Source organism: Borostomias antarcticus, assembly GCF_949987555.1.
Source record: "Borostomias antarcticus genome assembly, chromosome: 23".
NCBI classification, from domain to species: domain Eukaryota; kingdom Metazoa; phylum Chordata; class Actinopteri; order Stomiiformes; family Stomiidae; genus Borostomias; species Borostomias antarcticus.
This window is the reverse complement of record NC_140256.1, coordinates 3,644,252-3,662,757: the sequence shown is the minus strand read 5'-3', so window position 1 is coordinate 3,662,757 and position 18,506 is coordinate 3,644,252. Positions and strand designations below refer to the sequence as shown.

General features: G+C 49.9%; 2 protein-coding genes across 2 annotated transcripts in view; both read left to right on the top strand.

Moving 5' to 3' along the window:
• The window catches only part of osbp2b (oxysterol binding protein 2b), a gene marked incomplete at its 3' end in the record, with an annotated part of 48,265 nt that extends 46,600 nt beyond the window's left edge, over positions 1 to 1,665 (top strand). Inside the window, exons 13-15 of the mRNA XM_084457609.1 lie at positions 223 to 443; positions 1,179 to 1,196; positions 1,523 to 1,665. Of these exons, the coding sequence (XP_084313735.1) occupies positions 223 to 443; positions 1,179 to 1,196; positions 1,523 to 1,665 (382 nt within the window). The remainder of the gene's footprint in view (positions 1 to 222; positions 444 to 1,178; positions 1,197 to 1,522) is intronic.
• A 5,257-nt stretch (positions 1,666 to 6,922) lies between these two features.
• Positions 6,923 to 18,464, top strand: LOC311324826 (uncharacterized protein; the record flags this gene model as incomplete). The annotated part of the gene is made up of 23 exons (XM_084457421.1): positions 6,923 to 6,986; positions 7,094 to 7,200; positions 7,580 to 7,592; positions 7,883 to 8,266; positions 9,143 to 9,232; positions 9,793 to 9,893; positions 10,327 to 10,419; positions 10,513 to 10,625; positions 11,032 to 11,161; positions 11,591 to 11,722; positions 11,884 to 11,997; positions 12,335 to 12,565; positions 12,737 to 12,799; positions 12,934 to 13,035; positions 13,557 to 13,739; positions 14,429 to 14,560; positions 14,673 to 14,902; positions 15,295 to 15,421; positions 15,825 to 15,908; positions 16,119 to 16,333; positions 16,944 to 17,019; positions 17,489 to 17,713; positions 17,834 to 18,464. The coding sequence occupies 23 exons, from the start codon at positions 6,923 to 6,925 to the stop codon at positions 17,897 to 17,899; spliced, it is 3,075 nt and encodes a 1,024-aa protein (XP_084313547.1). The 3' UTR covers positions 17,900 to 18,464.
• Between the last annotated feature and the right edge of the window lie 42 nt (positions 18,465 to 18,506).

The window sequence follows — 18,506 nt, the reverse complement described above, 5'->3', positions numbered from 1 at the left end:
TATTTTTATCTCCACTTGTGAAGCACTCGGTGCACTCGTGCTGTGAAGAGCGCTATAGAAATAAAGTTTACTTTATAAAATAAGTTACTTACTTGCTTACTTACTTACATACTTACTTACTTACATACTTACTCACTTACTTAATTACTTACTTGCTTATCTACTTCACCTCTTTCTCCTCCTACCTCCTCCCCCCCCCCCCCCCCCCCACACCGTCGTCAGGGACAACGCTGAGAACATGTACCACTTCTCGGCCCTGGCGCTGACGCTGAACGAGCTGGAGGAGGGGGTGGGGCTGACGGACAGCCGCCTGAGGCCGGACCAGAGGCTGATGGAGGCGGGTCGGTGGGACGAGGCCAACGCCGAGAAACAGAGGCTGGAGGAGAAACAGAGAGCCGTGAGGAGGAGGAGGGAGGCCGAGGCCTCCGACGCCCTGGACGACGGTGAGGAACGGAGAGAGAGAGGAGAGAGAGAGAGAGAGGGAGAGAGAGAGACAGAGAGAGACAGAGAGAGAGAGACAGACAGAGAGAGGAGAGAGAGAGGAGAGAGAGAGAGAGGAGAGAGAGGAGAGAGAGAGGAGAGAGAGACAGAGAGAGAGAGAGGAGAGAGAGAGAGAGGAGAGAGAGAGAGAGAGAGAGAGAGGAGAGAGAGAGACAGAGAGAGAGGAGAGAGAGAGGAGAGAGAGAGAGAGAGGAGAGAGACAGAGAGAGAGAAGAAATGACATGGAGCGTGAGCATTAGACAGAAAAAGAAAGACATTGATGAGGATTGACAGAAAAAGAAAGACATTGATGAGGATTGACAGAAGAAGAAAGTAGGGTGACTCGTCAGTCAGTGAAAACCCTTAGTGGTTCAGAGAGGGGGATCCAGGAGGGAGAGGGATCTGCTGATTTGATATTCAGGCACATGACTGTGAATCATTTCTGGACATCCCCTGACCGCTATGTAAATGATTATGACTGAAGTCATCACAGAGTCCTGGTCACCGCCTGATAGAGGGGTGACTGCAGGTCAAGTGGAGGAGGTGCAGGGGGGAGGAGGGAGAGTCGAGGGAGAATGGGGGGGGGGGGCAGACTCCTCTCCTACTAGTAACTTTCCTCAGTGTGTGTGTGTGTGTGTGTGTGTTGTTGGACGTGCCCATGACGTGTCTTTCTTTTCCCTCCCTCTATTGGTGGCCAGAGTGTGATTATGACTCTGGTGAGTGGGGGCGGCCTGGTGCCCCCCCCCCTGTTCGTGCATCTCTTCCTCCCATAATCCCATGAGTGGTCTGCCTCTGTGGGCGCTGCATGCTAGCCCCTCCCCCTCCCCCTTTCCACACCCCTGCCCAGGAAAACAACGCTGTTCTTTTATTTCTGTTCTGCTGCCATGAGCCTTTTCAAGCCCTATTATATACAGCACAGTGATAATTCAGACGTAGAGAAACATACGACATAGTGCTCAGATATAGAGGTGTGCTGGAGTGACTGTAGACTTCCTGGTGTGCTGAGGCTGCCGTGTGATTAACACCGTGTCTCCTCCCCCAGGGAGAGACTACGAGGGATACCAGCCGCAGTGGTTCCACAAGAGGAGGAACTCCCTCACCGGGGAGACAAACTTTGTGTACAAGGGAGGATACTGGGAAGCCAAGGACAGACAGGACTGGAGTATGTGTCCGGAGATCTTCTAACCCCCACACCCCCCGCCCCCCTCCCCCGCCGGGCCTAAAAACCCACCTGACCTCCTTCCCAGACTCACCAGACCCCCGTACCCTTCGCCCCCCCACCCCCAACCCCCCAGGCCCAGGGGCCTGCCCTGCCTCTGGCCCTGAAGGAAGAGGTCTCTGGCTCGCCGGCGCTGTGCGGACTTCCATGTGCATGAGAAGGTGTACATCTCACACACTCTCGCAGCACACCTGTACCTCACGTACACACACTCCCTTACTGTTTGATACGGGCAGAAGGAGAGAGGGGCCCTTCTGCAGATCTTCCCTGGTGAGACTTTACTAAAGCTGTGAGTATACGGGAATGGAGTTTGATCACCGTAGAAAAAGACCCCCTGCAAGCTTCCAAAATCAGGTGCGCCACACAGGCTACCCACAATGCACTTTTCTTCCCTGTTTGCCCCATGTGTTTGGTTATACTGGTGGAACAGCAACCTGATCTAAATATGATATCCTCTCTCCTGTTGTACGATTGGCTCAGCATTCATCTAACTGAAAGACTGAAATGTACACAGCAAGACACAGTCAACAGGAAAGGAACGGTTAGCAAGCTAAATGTCTTTTCATCTCTACTTTAGTCAATAGAATTAAGGTTGTGCTGGTAGGCACAGGTTCCAAAGCTTGAACTAGCTCTCCCCACATCTCCCTGGGAAAGATTTCATGTGCCCTCACTTGTTCTGTTCTCCCGATGGCAAAATGCGCCACCAGGCTAGGAGCTGAGTCTGGGGTTCACTAACATAATAACGTCAACTCTGCTTCCTCCCACTATCAGCAGCAACGCTCCCTGTGATTGGCTGAGACAGTTAATTGAGCCGGACAGTCGCAATCTAGTCACAGTAACCACACAGTTCACAACCACAGTGCCCTTCACCTCATAAACCAGCTACAATGTTCAGTCGATGTCCTGTCGTCCATATCACTGGAGACGGACCCTGTGAGACCTGTGAAAGTTGATAGCACTTTTTACTGTGGGGGAACCACAGTTCAATGCATATGTGTAATATGATAAAATGACACCACCCCCTAGAGAGTAAGATTGTCTTTTGGTGCTTTCCCACAAAAATACACTTCTACTCTGAAGTTCTTACACTGTCCAGCAAATGATATGACGCCCACAGTCCACACAACAATTTCTGCAAAGTTACTCATCCCTTGATCATATCCATTCCTTCACATTGACATCCAGACAGATGGCGGTACTTTCCACCACACATTTAACTATCTGGGACTGCGGCCGAGGACATCAACCGAATCCTGCTGTGGACAGTGAATGCTCAGCCATAAGGTGACCAGAGAGGGTGACCAGAGGTGGTTGTGAGTTGAAGATGTCCCGGGCGGCTGCTAGCTACCGCTGGAGGGTTATGGCTTCTCACAACAGACTGAGCGGGCTTCTGTAGGCCCCAGCCACTGACCCAGCATCAGCCTGAGCTCAAACCTAGTCCTTATTCTCAGTGTTCAAGAGCAGTGGACAGACTGGTCTGGGATCAGCTCATGATGGCACTGTCAGTCTTTTGTCTTTAAGGACTGAATAAGGGAAAACAGTCCACTGACTTGTGCATTACATGTCTTAGGCGAGTTTTGAAAATGTGTTAGTATGTTTTATAATTGCTGTTAGGAATGTAGAATTTTGGCAGGAGGTGTTGCACTCACTGTCTAGCCGTTTGTGTGAATATTTTGTGATAACAAAATAATAACAAAGAACAATTATATGATTATAAATCAAAGAGTGATAATGATTATAAACTTAGTGATAAGTTAACTGTATAAATCTGAAGTTTTAATTACCTGAAAATGTACTTTACAGACCTTTTAATCCAAATTGACCCAGCAAGTTTGAATTTAATTCAGACTTGAACCCACAGTTTGATTTCAGATTGAATGTTTTATATTAAATGGAACTTACATACACACTGAAAATCCTTTTTATACCAAGTTCTTGATACTAAGGTTTAGTTTCCTGGGTTGAGCTCTGCTCTGGAAGACAGTGTGATCAGCTCTGTGCTCCATCTTCATATCAAGTTGGGCTGGAGGGGAGAACTGGAGTGATGATGAGTCATAGTACACATGCACAAGAATATTGTGAATGTATGTGGGTAGAATAATATGTAAGCTCCAAATCTTAAGATTCCCGTTAATCATTTTCCTGATCCCACTAGTTTGTTGCTTTTTCATTTCGGCTCAAATGTGTTTTCCTTTGCCCGAAGCCCAGAGCCTAAAAGGGGGCAGAGCGTTTGAGAGTAGTGAGTGGTTGTCACAAGCACATTTTTGATCAGCCATTTACCCCCTTTTAACCCCTGAAAAGACTGGTTTGTGCACTATCCACCTTCTGTTTATGTCCATGCACTGTTTACCATTAAGATTTCATTCTACACACACCAATTCTCACCATTACACACACGCACGCACACACACACACACACACACACACACACACACACTCCTACTGCACAAGCACATGCACAAGTACTGACCACCTTGGCAAGAGCAACACACAGCTGCTTAATCCTGAAACATATCAAGGTGTTTGGTGGGATGGTGGTGGGATTCGCCACACAGACTCATTTAGATGGACTCAATCACTGGAGGGTGGTTTATTTTTGCTATAGTAAAAGTCATTGTACAGTAATACTATACCGTCATGTACAGTATTACAAGTTGAGAAACTTGGTGTTGAAGTGTGGGGGAGAAAATGTATAACGGACAAATATTTTTTCTTTCTCATTGATCAATTGTATGTAGAGATTTACTTTAATATATTGGGTTTGAAATAGAGTGATTTTATATATGAATATGCATATTCTATTTTGATGATAATTGAAAACGCATACGTTTCAATCCATTTATTTTGAATATCCAAATAACATGACCTCGGTGCTGGATGGGTGCCCTCGACTGACTGGAGAATAACATATTGGAGTTGGACATAGTAGTATGGATATAGTAGTATGGATATAGAAGTGTGGATATACAGTAGTAGTGCCCTATGAAGGACTGTGTGTGAGATTGATCTGTAGCAATAACAGGTGTTTAGGAGATAATATTCATCCATGGCTTGTTTCTTTAATGAAGGTCATGTCTGCTCTGTGCAGAAAGGGAATTTAACAACCAACGTTTCTGCAGGGAGAGCACTGTAAACTAACACACTGTACTCTGGAACTGCCTTCCCTATGAAAGAAACTGAAGATGTACTTTAAAGCAGTTTAAATTATTTTTTATCTTCTCACTTCTTCTCACCCAACACTTAATCCAGTGGTTTGATTTAGCTTTATTATATTTGCTTTGTTTTTTTGTTTGTTTTCATCATGGGTGCCATTGTTGTTCTCTTACACCTACTGTATGTAAACTCATGCATGAGTTTGTGTGTGTGTGTGTGTCTGTCTGTATAGACATTTTACCTTTGATTCTCAGCTGCTGACTGTTGTGAGGCAGGGGTATTATGAAGACAGGAACCTCAGACCCTGTCTGACCGGACCCCCGCCCTCCCTCTGGACTCTGGGCTATTTACAGGCCTTGTGATGTGAAGAGCCTGATGTTACCCACTCCCAGATCACTACAGAGGCCTGATGGAGGTCAGCGACTGGTAGTGTCCTGCCTTAACCACTCTCATCTGGCTGCACACTATCACTCACACTCAAACACACACACACACACACACCTTTGTTCACGTGTAAGCTGCAGCTTTTCCAACCGACGTTTTACCTGTACATGTTTTATAATTGTGTTTTCTCCCTTAATTTATGCACATGTAACATTGTCTTCAAGAGCAAGGCAGACTAAAGATAATAAAGTTGTTTCTGTTAAAACTGGACTTGTCTGTTTAATATGCTTGGGTACATGGTTTGGAAGAGTACGGTGGATGACTTTTCAAAGGGAAATATCTTCCTCCAGTGTTCCAACCGATTTACAACTTTTACCAAATCATAAATATTGTGTTCTTAATCTGACTGCCATGAGCATGTTTTCCTCCACACTACACCCTCCCCTGCGGTCTGTTTTAACTGCTCTTAGGCTCAACACAAAAAAAAAACAACACAAAAAACATAAATCATCACAAACGTTTGTTTGACCTTTTTGTGCCTCTATAGAGACATGATACCAAATTTTGTGTGATTTAGGCCTAGTGTGGTGTTAATAGGCCTTTGTTAAAACAGACTGACAAAATTTGGCCGGAAACACTATAGTTATTCTGTTTCTCTTTGGTCTGGCCAGGCTAATAAGGAGGGTAACAACAAACAAACGCTGGAGAAACGCAGGCTACAATAGATGCTCAACCTTAGGATGATGAATTCCATGGACAAAAAGCTATATTTCATCCGTATTGATTCTGGGCAAATGATCTGCAGGTTAACAGTAGCGGAATAAAGGAGTTCCATAATCCGGATCTTGGCGCTCCGCGTCCCGCTGAACCGCGTCACGTCTCCACCACGCAGCTCGGGCGCCACCGCGGGGCGGGTTGGCTCGGGCCGGCGCGAGCGCTGTTTGCTCGTTGCCTAGTAACCTGCCAATGCTCCATGTCAATCAAGTCTCCCTGCAGCAGCACGAGCGCCAGACAAATCCGACATCCCAATTTTCATAATTGGTTAGAAAGTAAGTCATAGCCTATCGGGACAGCTGATGTCTTCGGATTAGAAGTGCAGGCAGTGGTTAAAGTGTTAGTAACCTATACGAACAGCTCGATTTTAAAGAAGTGGAAATAATTTGTGCTACACAACTGGATGGATTGGGATTTATTGTAGGCTGGTAGGCTTATTGCAGTAGGCTAGCCTAGCCTATAATTAGGCTATTGTAATGTGTAATTCAATTGCATGCGTTTTGAACTACCCTACATGCTGTACAAAGATCATATAGGCCTACTTAACACGAATATTTTGAGAAATAGCCCTATTGACATATGTTTCCCCATTCCAAGAGATAACCTTTTGATTTAAGTCTTGCTAAATTCTGTGAGTATGAGTCTACACACAATGGGGCCTCTCATTTGTCACTAAAATATATTATTATTATTATATATAAATATAAACTGCCCTAAAGCGTAATCACACTGAAATTTATTGGCTTCATTGTGGAGGGGTCTCTAGCCTGTCCCAGTGGAGAGAGAAAAAAGTCTAAGTATCCAGGGCAACTGACCAACAACAACCCCCCTCACACAACTGCCCGTCTCACATTGTTGCTCCTCACAGGGAATGTTACGTCTGTAGGCTACTCTTGGTTTTAGTCTGCGGATATGGCCGATGCCAGTCAGGAAGCAGGGGGAGATGCAGAGGACACAGACGAACTTCTCTGCACAGGTGAGAGATACTCCATAATCATTCAGTATCCATCACTCAGTGGTACGTTTCCTATTTTTCCCATGCGTCTCTGTATCAAACCTACCTCTTATACTCTGCTCACCCAGACCTAGAGGAAGATAGCAATGTGTCAGGACTACTTCCTCCCCTCTTGAAACGGGACCACTGTGACCTCCTCCTGGATGCCATAGACGCCCAGCTAAGCCGTCTGCAGGTCTGTCTGTCTGTCTGTCTGTCTGTCTGTCTGTCTGTCTGTCTGTCTGTCTGTCACTTCATCTGGGTTCTAAAGTATCATGATTCCTGAAGTCTCCATCTGCTTTGACTTTGTGAACTATAGGTGCAGAGCCACAACCATGTTACTGAAAGTACCCCTGCTAAACAGGACTGCATCAGTACTGGTATGTTAACTACCTTAGCACCATCTCTAAGAGTGCGTATGGCAATCAGCAATCACCATACTCATCATTTCTCTTTTCATGGAAGCAGAGCTGAGCAGGAGCCAATCAGTGAGCAGGGATACAGGGCTGGGAAGTACCATACCGACTAACGACACCTTCATCTCTTGTGCTGACTTTGTACACTTTGATCTCAAGGACCAATCAGCAGGTGAGAAAAGTATGTTTTAAGCAGCTATACAAGTGGTGGGATCTGTGGGTCTGTGCCTCTCTCTGTGACTAGAGCGCCAGTCCTGAACGAGCCAATGATACCTCCACAATACCTCATCACCACGGAAAGAAACGACACCATTGGGTACTAGAATCGCCAACGTCTCAATAGTCTCTCATCTCTTAACGGGACAGGTCGCGACCCCCGGTCTCACCCCGATCTCACTCCTCTTCCCCGGACCACGGTTTAGCCCTCACCCCTTCTCTCCCCCGCCTCCCCCCCCCCTCCAGGGAGGAGGTTCGAGGGCCGGACGGACCCTGACGCGGAGCCGAGGACGCGGGAGGGCGAAGAGGAGGACGTGGGGTCCCGGAGGGAGCAGTGTCGCTGGAGGCTGGAGAGGCTGCTGGGGGAGGCCTGCGGGGATGGCGGAGGAGGAGGAGGAGGAGGAGGAGGGGGGCCGGACGGAGAGCTGAGCCCCCCTCAGGACAGCGTCCGTACCGAGGACTTCGCCTGGCGCTTCAGGGAGGAGATGGTGGGGCCGGCCGACGGGTCGACGCAGAGGAGAGCGAGAGACGGACCCGGCGGAACGGAGAATCCCCGTGGAGCAGGGGGGGCCGGGAAGAGGGAGGAGGCCTCGGGCGGCGCCGCGTGTCCACTGCGCCGCCGGAAAGAAGGTGATTTCACCGGTGCTACGAGAGAAGATGCTGATGTGGGGAGCGGAGGTGCTACAGACCCATCATGATCACCGTTTAAACATCAGACAAACAGGTCCAGAGAGAGAGAGAGGGGTGGAAACCACAGCCAGAATGCATTTGTGGAGCTAGAGGAAGTAGCTGGACTCTGTCTCAGAGACACCATCAGGGGGTTGAACAGAGCTATCAGGAGAGACGTCCTGCGTTTACCCATCCTCCCTCGGGGGAGACGAGAACACTGTTGACCTCCTGCTGGGGTTAAGTGGCAGGAGTGGACGAAGCCGTCCTGTGGGAACTGGGACCAGAGAAAGCTGTTGTACGGTCTGTCACTTGCTCTTCTCATCCATCATGATGACACACATCCTGTCCTGTTACTGTCATTCCAGGGTCAGTCCCTGGTCCTCCCAGCAGCAACGGCGGTACGGGGGTTCGGACAGAGGCCCGGTCCGGTCTGGAGCCCGAAGGAAACAGAGAGAGAAAGAGCCATGCTTCCAGAACCAGGCACCTCGCAGGTACCACTAAGAACACACGTTATCTGATCTCTGGTATTAAGGCCGGATTCATAGTCGACGCAAACTACATAAGCGCAAGCTTCGCAAGGCCACGCAAGGTCTCGTTGCGTCCTTGCATGTGTCATACTGAAATTTGTCACTTGACGCAAGCAATAGTGCGATTCCTTGCGTTTCCACAAAACAAAACACAGAACGCAAGCTCTCGAGTCATGTTGGAGCTTGCGTTGTTTGCGTCGACTATGAATCAGGTCTTAGTCTTACAGATCATAAACTTTACCTCTAAAACTGACGGTGAACAGAATTTACATTGAGCGCTAACATTAACTGCAGCCACTGTCTCCTTCAGGAGTTCCGGTGTGGAGTTTTGACGCGGTGACCATCGACAGCGACCTAGACTCTGTGCGCACGGAGAATGTCCGTCAACACATCAGACCAAGTAAGAGACTGGTTCAAATGCTCTGATATAAATGTGTTGTCGTATTTCTGTTTTATTTATGTCTATGAAAACTGTAGGCCTAGCATATCAAGATTATTAGCTGTATGTCATCTTGTATGACACTTTAGGGTGCCTGTCAGTAATCCGGTCAGTGAGGAACATGGATGGGCTGTGCACTGACCAGAGTGACTATGACACGGCCTCTCAGAAGCCTAGAGAACCCCAGTACACACCTGGTAAGACTCCTGGTATCCCTGGTTGTAGAGTGACACTGGACCTGATCCTATCATGAAAGTGTATCTTCTGACTCGTCGACTGACCATGTGTTGTTTGATGACCCAGTTTTGAGAGCTTGCCACGGAAACGTGACCAGCGAAAGGCTGCCCCTCCGTAAACAACGCCACAGCAGGAGAGATACTCCCAGGTAGCCTGAACTGAATCGATACGATTGTCGGACCATGCAGGCCTCAAAATACTGTACGATCTGACGATGCCTGCCTTGTTTTACATGTCTCCTTGCCGTCTGTCTGGTGGCAGATATGCGCACTCTGTGGGTGAAGATGAGGATGGTGATGACGATGATGATGATGAAGACACAGAGGGGTGTGTCCGCTGGAGGAGGAGACGAAGGCTCGACAGGGTCACGGGGCGCGGGCCAATGGTGAGATGGAACAAATGACAGAAGATGTACTCTGTGACTGAGCACTCTCTGGAATATGTAGGGGTGGGACCTATGCCCCCCCCGCCCCGTTGTTCTCTGTAAAGCGCATTGTGTTGCCTCAGTGTATGAAATGCGCTATGCAAATAAAGTTTGATTTGATTTGATTCTCCATATAAGGTGTTTTCTCATAGGTGTTGTCTCTCTCTCTCTCTCTCTCTCTCTCTCTCTCACACACACACACACACACAAAGCAGACACCTAGAGCAGTTGTGGAGGAGCTGCGGTCAGACTGGGTGAAGAAAGAGGAGGAGCTCGCTAGCCTCGCCCAGGTCAGCGCAGCGCCCGCCTCGCCCTCTGTCCCATAATGCACCACTGCGTTTGTGTTCTAGCGTGTTCCTCTGTGTTTACATACGGTCCATGTGTTGTGTATCAGGACTGTGAGAAGGAGGAGGAGAGACTGAGGCTGAAGAGAGATCAGCTGTGCGAGGTGGAGCGGTCTCTCTCTGACCTCCTACAAAAAAAGAAGGTGCAGTACAGTGTGTAGCCATCTATCTCTCCTTAGTTCCTTGTCCATAACGCCCGCCCATATGTTGACCACGCTGTGTGTTGTGCGTCCCAGCATGCCTTGCAGGAACTGGAGCAGCTGCGTGCGGAGGCGGGGCTAATGGAGAGGGAGGGGCGGAGTCTGGAGGCCGGCCTGAGAGACAGCAGGGCAGAGGCAGACAGCACCAGGTACTCCCGTACTAAAACCTGTTAGCACTCTTTCTAACTAAACAATCATGCTGGATGTTGTTCAATTCAGTAAGGTAAGGCCAGTTCGGTCACATTGACAGTGATGTGGTGTGTGTGTGTGTGTGTGTGTGTGTGTGTGTGTGTGTGTGTGTGTGTGTGTGTGTGTGTGTGTTGTGTGTGTGTTGTGTTGTAGTTGTCAGCTGCTCAGTGACGTGGTGTGTGTTATGTTGTAGTTGTCAGCTGTTCAGTGACATAGTGTGTGTGTGTGTGTGTGTGTGTTGTGTTGTGTTGTAGTTGTCAGCTGCTTAGTGACATGGTGTGTGTTGTGTTGTAGTTGTGTTGTTGTCAGCTGTTCAGTGACATGGTGTGTGTGTGTGTGTGTGTGTGTGTGTGTGTTGTGTTGTAGTTGTCAGCTGCGCCGGCTGCAGAGGCAGAGAGATTGTTGTCTCCAGGAGGTCAGGGACCTGGAGGAGGAGCTGGCAGCTTTGAGCCAAAGGAGAGCAGCTTTCCAGGACGACGGCCCCCTGGTGGAGAGGGTAGCACACACACTTCTACCCCCCCTCCCTCCCTTCACCTTTATCTCCTGAGCTGTGTTCGGAATCGCTCCCTATTCACTATATAGTGCACTATATAGGGCGTCAGCCATTTTGTTTGTAGTGTCCGAATTCTCCACGGAATTTTCGTTCCCTATATAGTCCACTATTTATTACCCACAATTCACCTTGATTTGCAGGGAACAGTGCATGTACCCTACATTTTCTCCGTTCCCTAGGTAGTTCACTACATGGTGAACCCTATATAGGGAATAGGGAGTGAGGGAACGAGGGAGCGATTCCGAACACAGCTCTGGATTTGGGGTTTTCCATCTTGGTTCCTGTACCCCATCTGTAAACCACCACTCTCCTCCCCCCTCCCTCCCTCCCTCCCTCCCTCCCTCCCTCCCTCCCTCCCTCCACCCCCCACAGAGACAGAGGCACTCTGGCGTCAGTGTGTCCGTGCTGGAGAGAGAAGAGATGGACAGACAGCTGGACAGCGCCAAGACTGAGCTGTTTGCTGAGCAGCGGAGGTCAAGGGTCAAGCTGGACTCTTTACAAGAAGTACTGTTCACAACCTAACTCAGAAGGCAATTTGGTACCAAAAGTCAGTGCTTGGATGAATTGTGAGTGCTTGAGTGTATGTGTGTGTTTGTTTGTGTCTGTGTGTGTTTGTGTGTGTTTGTGTGTGTGTGTGTGTGTGTGTGTGTGTGTGTGTGGAGCAGCAGTTGGACGAGGCGCGTGAGGAACTCCAGCGGGTGCAGGAGGAGGACAGGTGTGTGAGGGACAGGTGCGCCGCCCTGGAGGAGAAACAGAGAAACAAGCTGGAGCAGCTGGAGGTACCGGCCTCTTCTGTTTCCACATGGCATCCCAGAATCCTCCTCTGCCTTCCCCTGCCTCTTTGTCTCAACATGTCAGTCCTCTCCTCCTCTCCTCCTCTCCTCTCACCTCTCTCCTCTCTCTTCTCCTCTCCTCCTCTCCTCTCCTCTCACCTCTCTTCTCACCTCTCCTCTCCTCTTACCTATCCTCTCTCCTCTCTCCTCTCCTCCTCTCCTCTCCTCTCCTCTCCTCTCCTCTCCTCTCTCCTCTCCTCCTCTCCTCTCCTCTCCTCTCCTCTCCTCTCCTCTCCTCTCCTCTCCTCTCCTCTCCTCTCCTCTCCTCTCCTCTCCCCCTCAGGCAGTGGAGCAGCGAGTCAGCGATCTGCAGATGGAGCTAGCAGAGCGTGAGGGCCGGCTGGGGGCTCTGGAGAAGATCGTGGCCCAGAAGGAGCTGCAGCTGTCGGGCTTCCAGCAGGAGCGGAGCTCCCTGGAGGCGGAGCGAGGAGCCCTGCAGGGGGAGCTCCGAGGCTTGACGGAGCAGCACGGCGTCTCGCTCAGAGAGGCCCGGGAGCAGGCACTCAGAGAGGGGGTTAGTGTGAGACGGACGGGGGCCCCTGAACACGGGGCCTCCGCGTGAGCGATACTGTACTCAACGCTCAGCAGCAGCGTTGAGTACTGTGACTGGATCGAGCTGTGTGAATGTGGCGCGCCAGGCGGGTGAGTCACACGTTCAGTACTTTTTTATGCTTTCGCCCCTCAGCAGCGACAAGTGGAGCAGCTGAGAGAGGAGCTGGCTTCTGTTCACGAACGGCAGATTCAGCAGGTGAGAGACGCCGCCGCCCACCGGGTCACCTGTACTCTACACTCAGTCCTGCTGGATCGAGTGAGACGGGCCGGTGTCTCAGAGGTGACCCTTGTTCTCTCTCTCTCTCTCTTTCTCTCTGCTCTTAATACCAGCTGAAGGAGGAGGAGGGGAGCAGGCTAAGGGAGGCTCTGGAGCAGCAGAAGGAGGCGACGAGGAGACGTGAGGAGGAGCTCCGCGATGAGGCCCTGCAGATGGTACTGTACTTACTGTACTACAGACAATCAAATCAAACTTTATGTGTATAGCGCATTTCAAACACAGAAGCAACACAATGCGCTTTACAGAGAGCAATGGGGAGGGGGGGGTGGGCGTAGGTCCCACCCCTACATATTCCAGAGGGAAGCAAAAAAACTGTTTCACCCGGGGGCCAGAAAAGTGAGCTGTAAAAATTCTTCCCTGACCTCTCTCAACAAGACGATCTAGCAAGCTCCTGGGAAATGTTTGTCTATTGACTAAGAACATATACAGAGCAGTAAACATGGGCTAGATAATTCATAAGAGAGACATAACTAACAGGAGAGTGCACAGATAGTTACAGAGAAGTTGCCTACATGGTCGGCCATTATGTGTTAGCTATCCCTGTAGTCTCTAATATGATATTTAAGTGAATCATCTCTCTTCGTCTCTCCCTGTCATATAAACACCTACTGGACCAAACGCATCAATAGCGATGATGCAATGATACCTGCTAACGATACTATGATCCTCCTTTCAGAGGCAGAGCGCCATAGAGGAGGAACACAGGAAGTGGGATGCAGAGAAGCAGGAAGCCCTACAGGTGCAGTGTGGGATACTGCAGGAACAGAACAGGGAGGGTCTGGAGAGAGCGAGGGGAGAGGCGGAGAGAGAGAAGAGGAACGCCCTGGCGCTCCAGAATAAAGTGGTGGAACTGCAAACGGTGAGGGCCGGCAAAACCAGCAGCCATTACAAACCAGCAGACATCACAAACCAGCAGCCATCACAAACCAGCAGCCATCACAAACCAGCAGCCATCACAAACCAGCAGCCATCACAAACCAGCAGCCATCACAAACCAGCAGCCATCACAAACCAGCAGCCATCGCAAACCAGCAGCTATCACAAACCAGCAGCTATCACAAACCAGCAGCCATCACAAACCAGCAGCCATCACAAACCAGCAGCCATCACAAACCAGCAGCCATCACAAACCAGCAGCTATCACAAACCAGCAGCCATCACAAACCAGCAGCCATCACAAACCAGCAGCCATCACAAACCAGCAGCCATCACAAACTAGCAGCCATCAGAAACTAGCAGCCATCACAAACCAGCAGCCATCACAAACCAGCAGCCATCACAAACCAGCAGCCATCGCAAACCAGCAGCCATTAGAAACCCACAGAATATCAGAATTGCTAGTTGCTCAAAGTTGAAAAGTTGAGAGTTAAATTCTCCTTCCCTGTCCCTCCATTCCTCTCTCCCCCTCTCTCTCTCCCTCTCTCTCTCTCTCCCTCTCTCTCTCTCCCTCTCTTTCTCCATCTCTCTCTCTCTCTCCCTCCCTCTCCCCCTCTCTCTCTCTCCCCCTCTCTCTCCCCCCCCCCCTCTCTCTCTCTCTCTCTCTCTCAGATAGTGCGGGAGCTGGAGGGCGAGGTGTGTGAGCAGCGGAGGGAGCGCTCGTCTGCGCTGGCGGAGACCCGCAGGTCCCTGAGGGAGGAGCTCCAGACGGAGCTCCAGAGACTGAGCCGGCGTCTGGAACAGGTGGGAGCACGAAAACCTGCCTCCATCAGACAATAACACGACTACATTCACTATATGATACCCATGAAAGCGTGTTGTGGTTTGAGTTGACATGGCGGGGCTGTGGAAGTAGGAGAGGAAGGAGGAGGTGTCTAGGATGGAGGAGGCGGTCCGGAGGGCGGAGGGGGAGGCTGGCAGGCTGCAGAGGGAGCTGGAGGAGAGGGAGCAGAGCCACAAGCAGAGGAGCGCCAGGCTGGAGCAGCAGCTCAGGCTCTGGGCCCAGGAGCTGGGGGACGAGTGTCAGCAGTTATGCCTCCTACTGGAACACAGCGGGGCCTCGGGCGGCACACAGCCCCCACACTGGTACCCTCTCTCTCTCTCACACACACACACACACACACACACACACACACACACACACACACACACACACACACACACACAGCCCTCACACTGGTACCCTCTCTCTCTCTCTCTCTCACACACACACACACACAGAAGCATGCATGCGCACACACACACACACATACACAAGCACGCACGCACACACACATACACGAGCACGCACACACACACATACACGAGCACGCACACACACACACACACACACAAGCGCGCACACACTCACGCACACAAACACACACACACGCGCACACACACACACACACACACACACACACACACACACACACACACACACACACACAAAGACCATCTGGAGTAGCTCACTAAGAAAGTCCCTTTTCATTCCACAGTCCTACGGTGGCCCAGGCAGTCCAAAACCTGCGAGCCCTCAGGGAGCAGCTGCAGCTCCTCATCAGCCGTCTGCAGCAGGAGCTGAACTCCCAGAGACACAGCGCTCAGCAGCTCAGCCGGGAGAAGGTCCTGGATGTTCACCCAGAGCACAAACGTATTCTGTATATACGCAGCCATGGGCGTCACGGGGGGGGGGAGTGGAACTGACTACCAAGGGGGCCCTTGAAAATCCTGTAATTTGTTAGGATTGACAGGGCTGCCAAGTCTCACGCATTGAGTGGGGGGGAAGCGCCTCGGGGGGAAGCGCCTCGGGAGGGAGGGGGGGAAGCGCCTCGGGAGGGGGGGCGGGCGTCTCGGGGGGCATATGCAAACATACTCTACTCACACTCAAACTGGGTTGAACATACTCTACTCACACTCAAACTGTTTGTGTGTCTGTGTGGTCCTGTAGGAGCGGGAGCTGAACATACTCAGTGTGTGTGTACTGTGTGTGTTGTGTGTGTGTGTGTGTGTTTGTGTGGTCCTGTAGGAGCGGGAGCTGTGTCTGCAGAGAGAACAGCTGGGGAGGGAGAGAGACCAGGCCCTGGACTCACTGAAGGACAAACTCATTCAGGTATGAATGCAATGTTAAACGCAATGTTCCTCACAATAAACACACACACACACATCTGTCTGTTTGCGTGTGTGTGAGTGTGTGTTTGCGTGTGTGTGTGTGTTTACGTGTGTGTGTGCGTGTGTTTGCGTGGGTGCGTGTGTGCGCATGTGTGCGTGTTTGTGCGTGTGTATGTGTGTGCGTGTGTGTGTGCGTGTGTCCGTGCCACAGGAGCACATTGAGGAGCTGAGCAGTCTGAACCTGGCCCAGCTGCGGGAGGAAGGGGGGTGTGAGGGGGGCGGGGCGGCGTCCTCCCTACGCAGACAGCTCCAGGACAAAGACCAGGAGCTCCGGCAGGTCCAGAGGAGCATGGCCCAGTGGAAGGAACAGACCACCGCTCGTCTGGCACGCAAGTTTGAGGACGAGCTGACGGCTGAACTGGAGAGGTACAGTAATACACCATCGGCTACTGTATGGATAGGATATGCCCACCTCCCTTGTTCTCTGTAAAGCGCATTGTGTTGCCTCTGGGTATGAAATGCGCTTTACTAATAAAGCTTTGATTGATTGATTGATTGATTGATTGATATACGAAGCAAACGCTTCAGCCCAGAGTTTATTTGTGAGTTGGCCCATCCCTCATCACTATGAGATTGGCTTGTAGGTTTATTGGGTGTACAGCTACCACAAATGTACTGTAGTGTAGTACTGTGTACTCAAGTATAGCTTTCTATCTTTTTCAATCATATTCAGTGTTCTTTTGCCACTCCACAGGTGCAAGGCACAGTTATTAAAGGGGAGGTAACTGGTTTTACCCTAGTCAGCATGAGAGTGACTATGACTAGTTTCTAACTCACTAACCTGTCATCCCATCCTACATGCAAAACCATAATCCCAACTCACTGTTGAGCACCGCTGTTTTGAATCTGACGTTTTTGGCTTAGTATTGTTAATCATCCATTTTTTCACATTTGTTCCATAACTGCCTCGTGCTATCATGACATATTTCCCTCAGATTGTCTTTATATGACAGTTAGTCATCTGTTTGTGCCGTAGAAAGGCCCCCAAGGCTCGAGAGGAGAAGCAGAAGCAGCTGGAACAACTGGAGGGGGAGATGAGATACATCACTGCGGTGAGGAATAGACTATTATCACTAGCTACTCATCACACGCCTTAAAGCTGTAGTATGTGTTTTTTTTCTATTATTACTATCTACTCTTCACATGCCTTAAAGCTGTAGTATGTGTTTTTTATTTTGTTTATACAATAAAAATATACACAGAGCTTTTAAAATCACGGCACTTTTTTTGTTTTGTTTCTTGTGCTCTGTGTTGCTGATTGGATGTCATCACACGCTTGCATTGAAGTAGGTTTTAATGTGAGCTCAATCGCTTATCCCTCTTGATTTATCATAGCAATATAGCAATACTTAAATGTTTAAAAGCTTGCGGAAATCGTAGCTACATACTGCAGCTTTAACAGGCAAAACAGTTGTTGATCAGGAAGACATTCCACACCGAGCCTCCTCACTTCCTGTATCTATCTCCTTCTCTCCTGACCTTCCTGCTCTCCTCACCTCCTCCTCCCTTGTCTCCCAGCAGGAGTGTTATGACTCTGGAGCTCCTCAGTCCTCCGCCTCCTCTCCCTGCCTCCCCCCCGGGGCCCACGCTGCCTCCCCCGGCCCCCCCGACCTGGCCTCCCTCAAGCTGCTGCGCCACCTCCAGAGCCGGGTCAGGCAGCTCCGCGCTGAGAACCAGGCCCAGGTCTGCTACGCCTCTCCCCAGCGCAGGGCCCCTCTGGGACTGGCTGGCTCCTACCTGGAGACGGTGTGTAGTCTGCTCTGTCCACATCAAATTGACATCAAAGCACTTCATATAACATAACAGAGTGGAACATTGAATGTGGCAGCTTATGATGGAATGATTTTGTACTTTTCCTCCAATCAGATTACCCCATCCCAGGACGGCGGCCGGTTTTGGAGTCGTTCGTCTGTCAGAACAGCCCAGAGTTGAGATCTTGCGCCTTGCGCCAGCTGACGCTGTATGTGTGCAGCTGGAGTACTTTAGTGGATTGTCCACTGTAGGCTGTACATCACTCCATGTCATTGTGCCTGCAGGTCACAATGACATATGGGTTAACAACCTCCAGGTCACGGTGACACAAAGGTCATGAAGTTAACGTTCCTCTGACTCCGGAGCAATTCAGTTTTACTGCAAGGCTCAAGGTTGGTGAATGAGTGTGGGTGAATGAGTGATCACCTGGTCCATAGAACTGTACTTTCTGAAGACGAGACACTTGTGTAGTGGTGGAATCATGGGTTCTGTTGCAAGAGAAACAACCATAAAAAGTCATCTTATTTAACAATCAGTGTTCCTAGAGTGCTATTGTAGCAATCACTTCATATTGTACGCATTTGGAAATTGTACCGTGAAGCACATTTTTCCATTATTTGATAACATCACTTTATAAAGCGTTAGCTAATTAACTGCCAAATCAGCATCGTTAAAGATTGAACATTTGAAAATGTGTTTGAAAGAATGGAATTAACTATTTTCAAATCTGGAATATCCCCCATGTACTTTGTAATTCAAATAAAATAACATGACATCATAAGCAGTT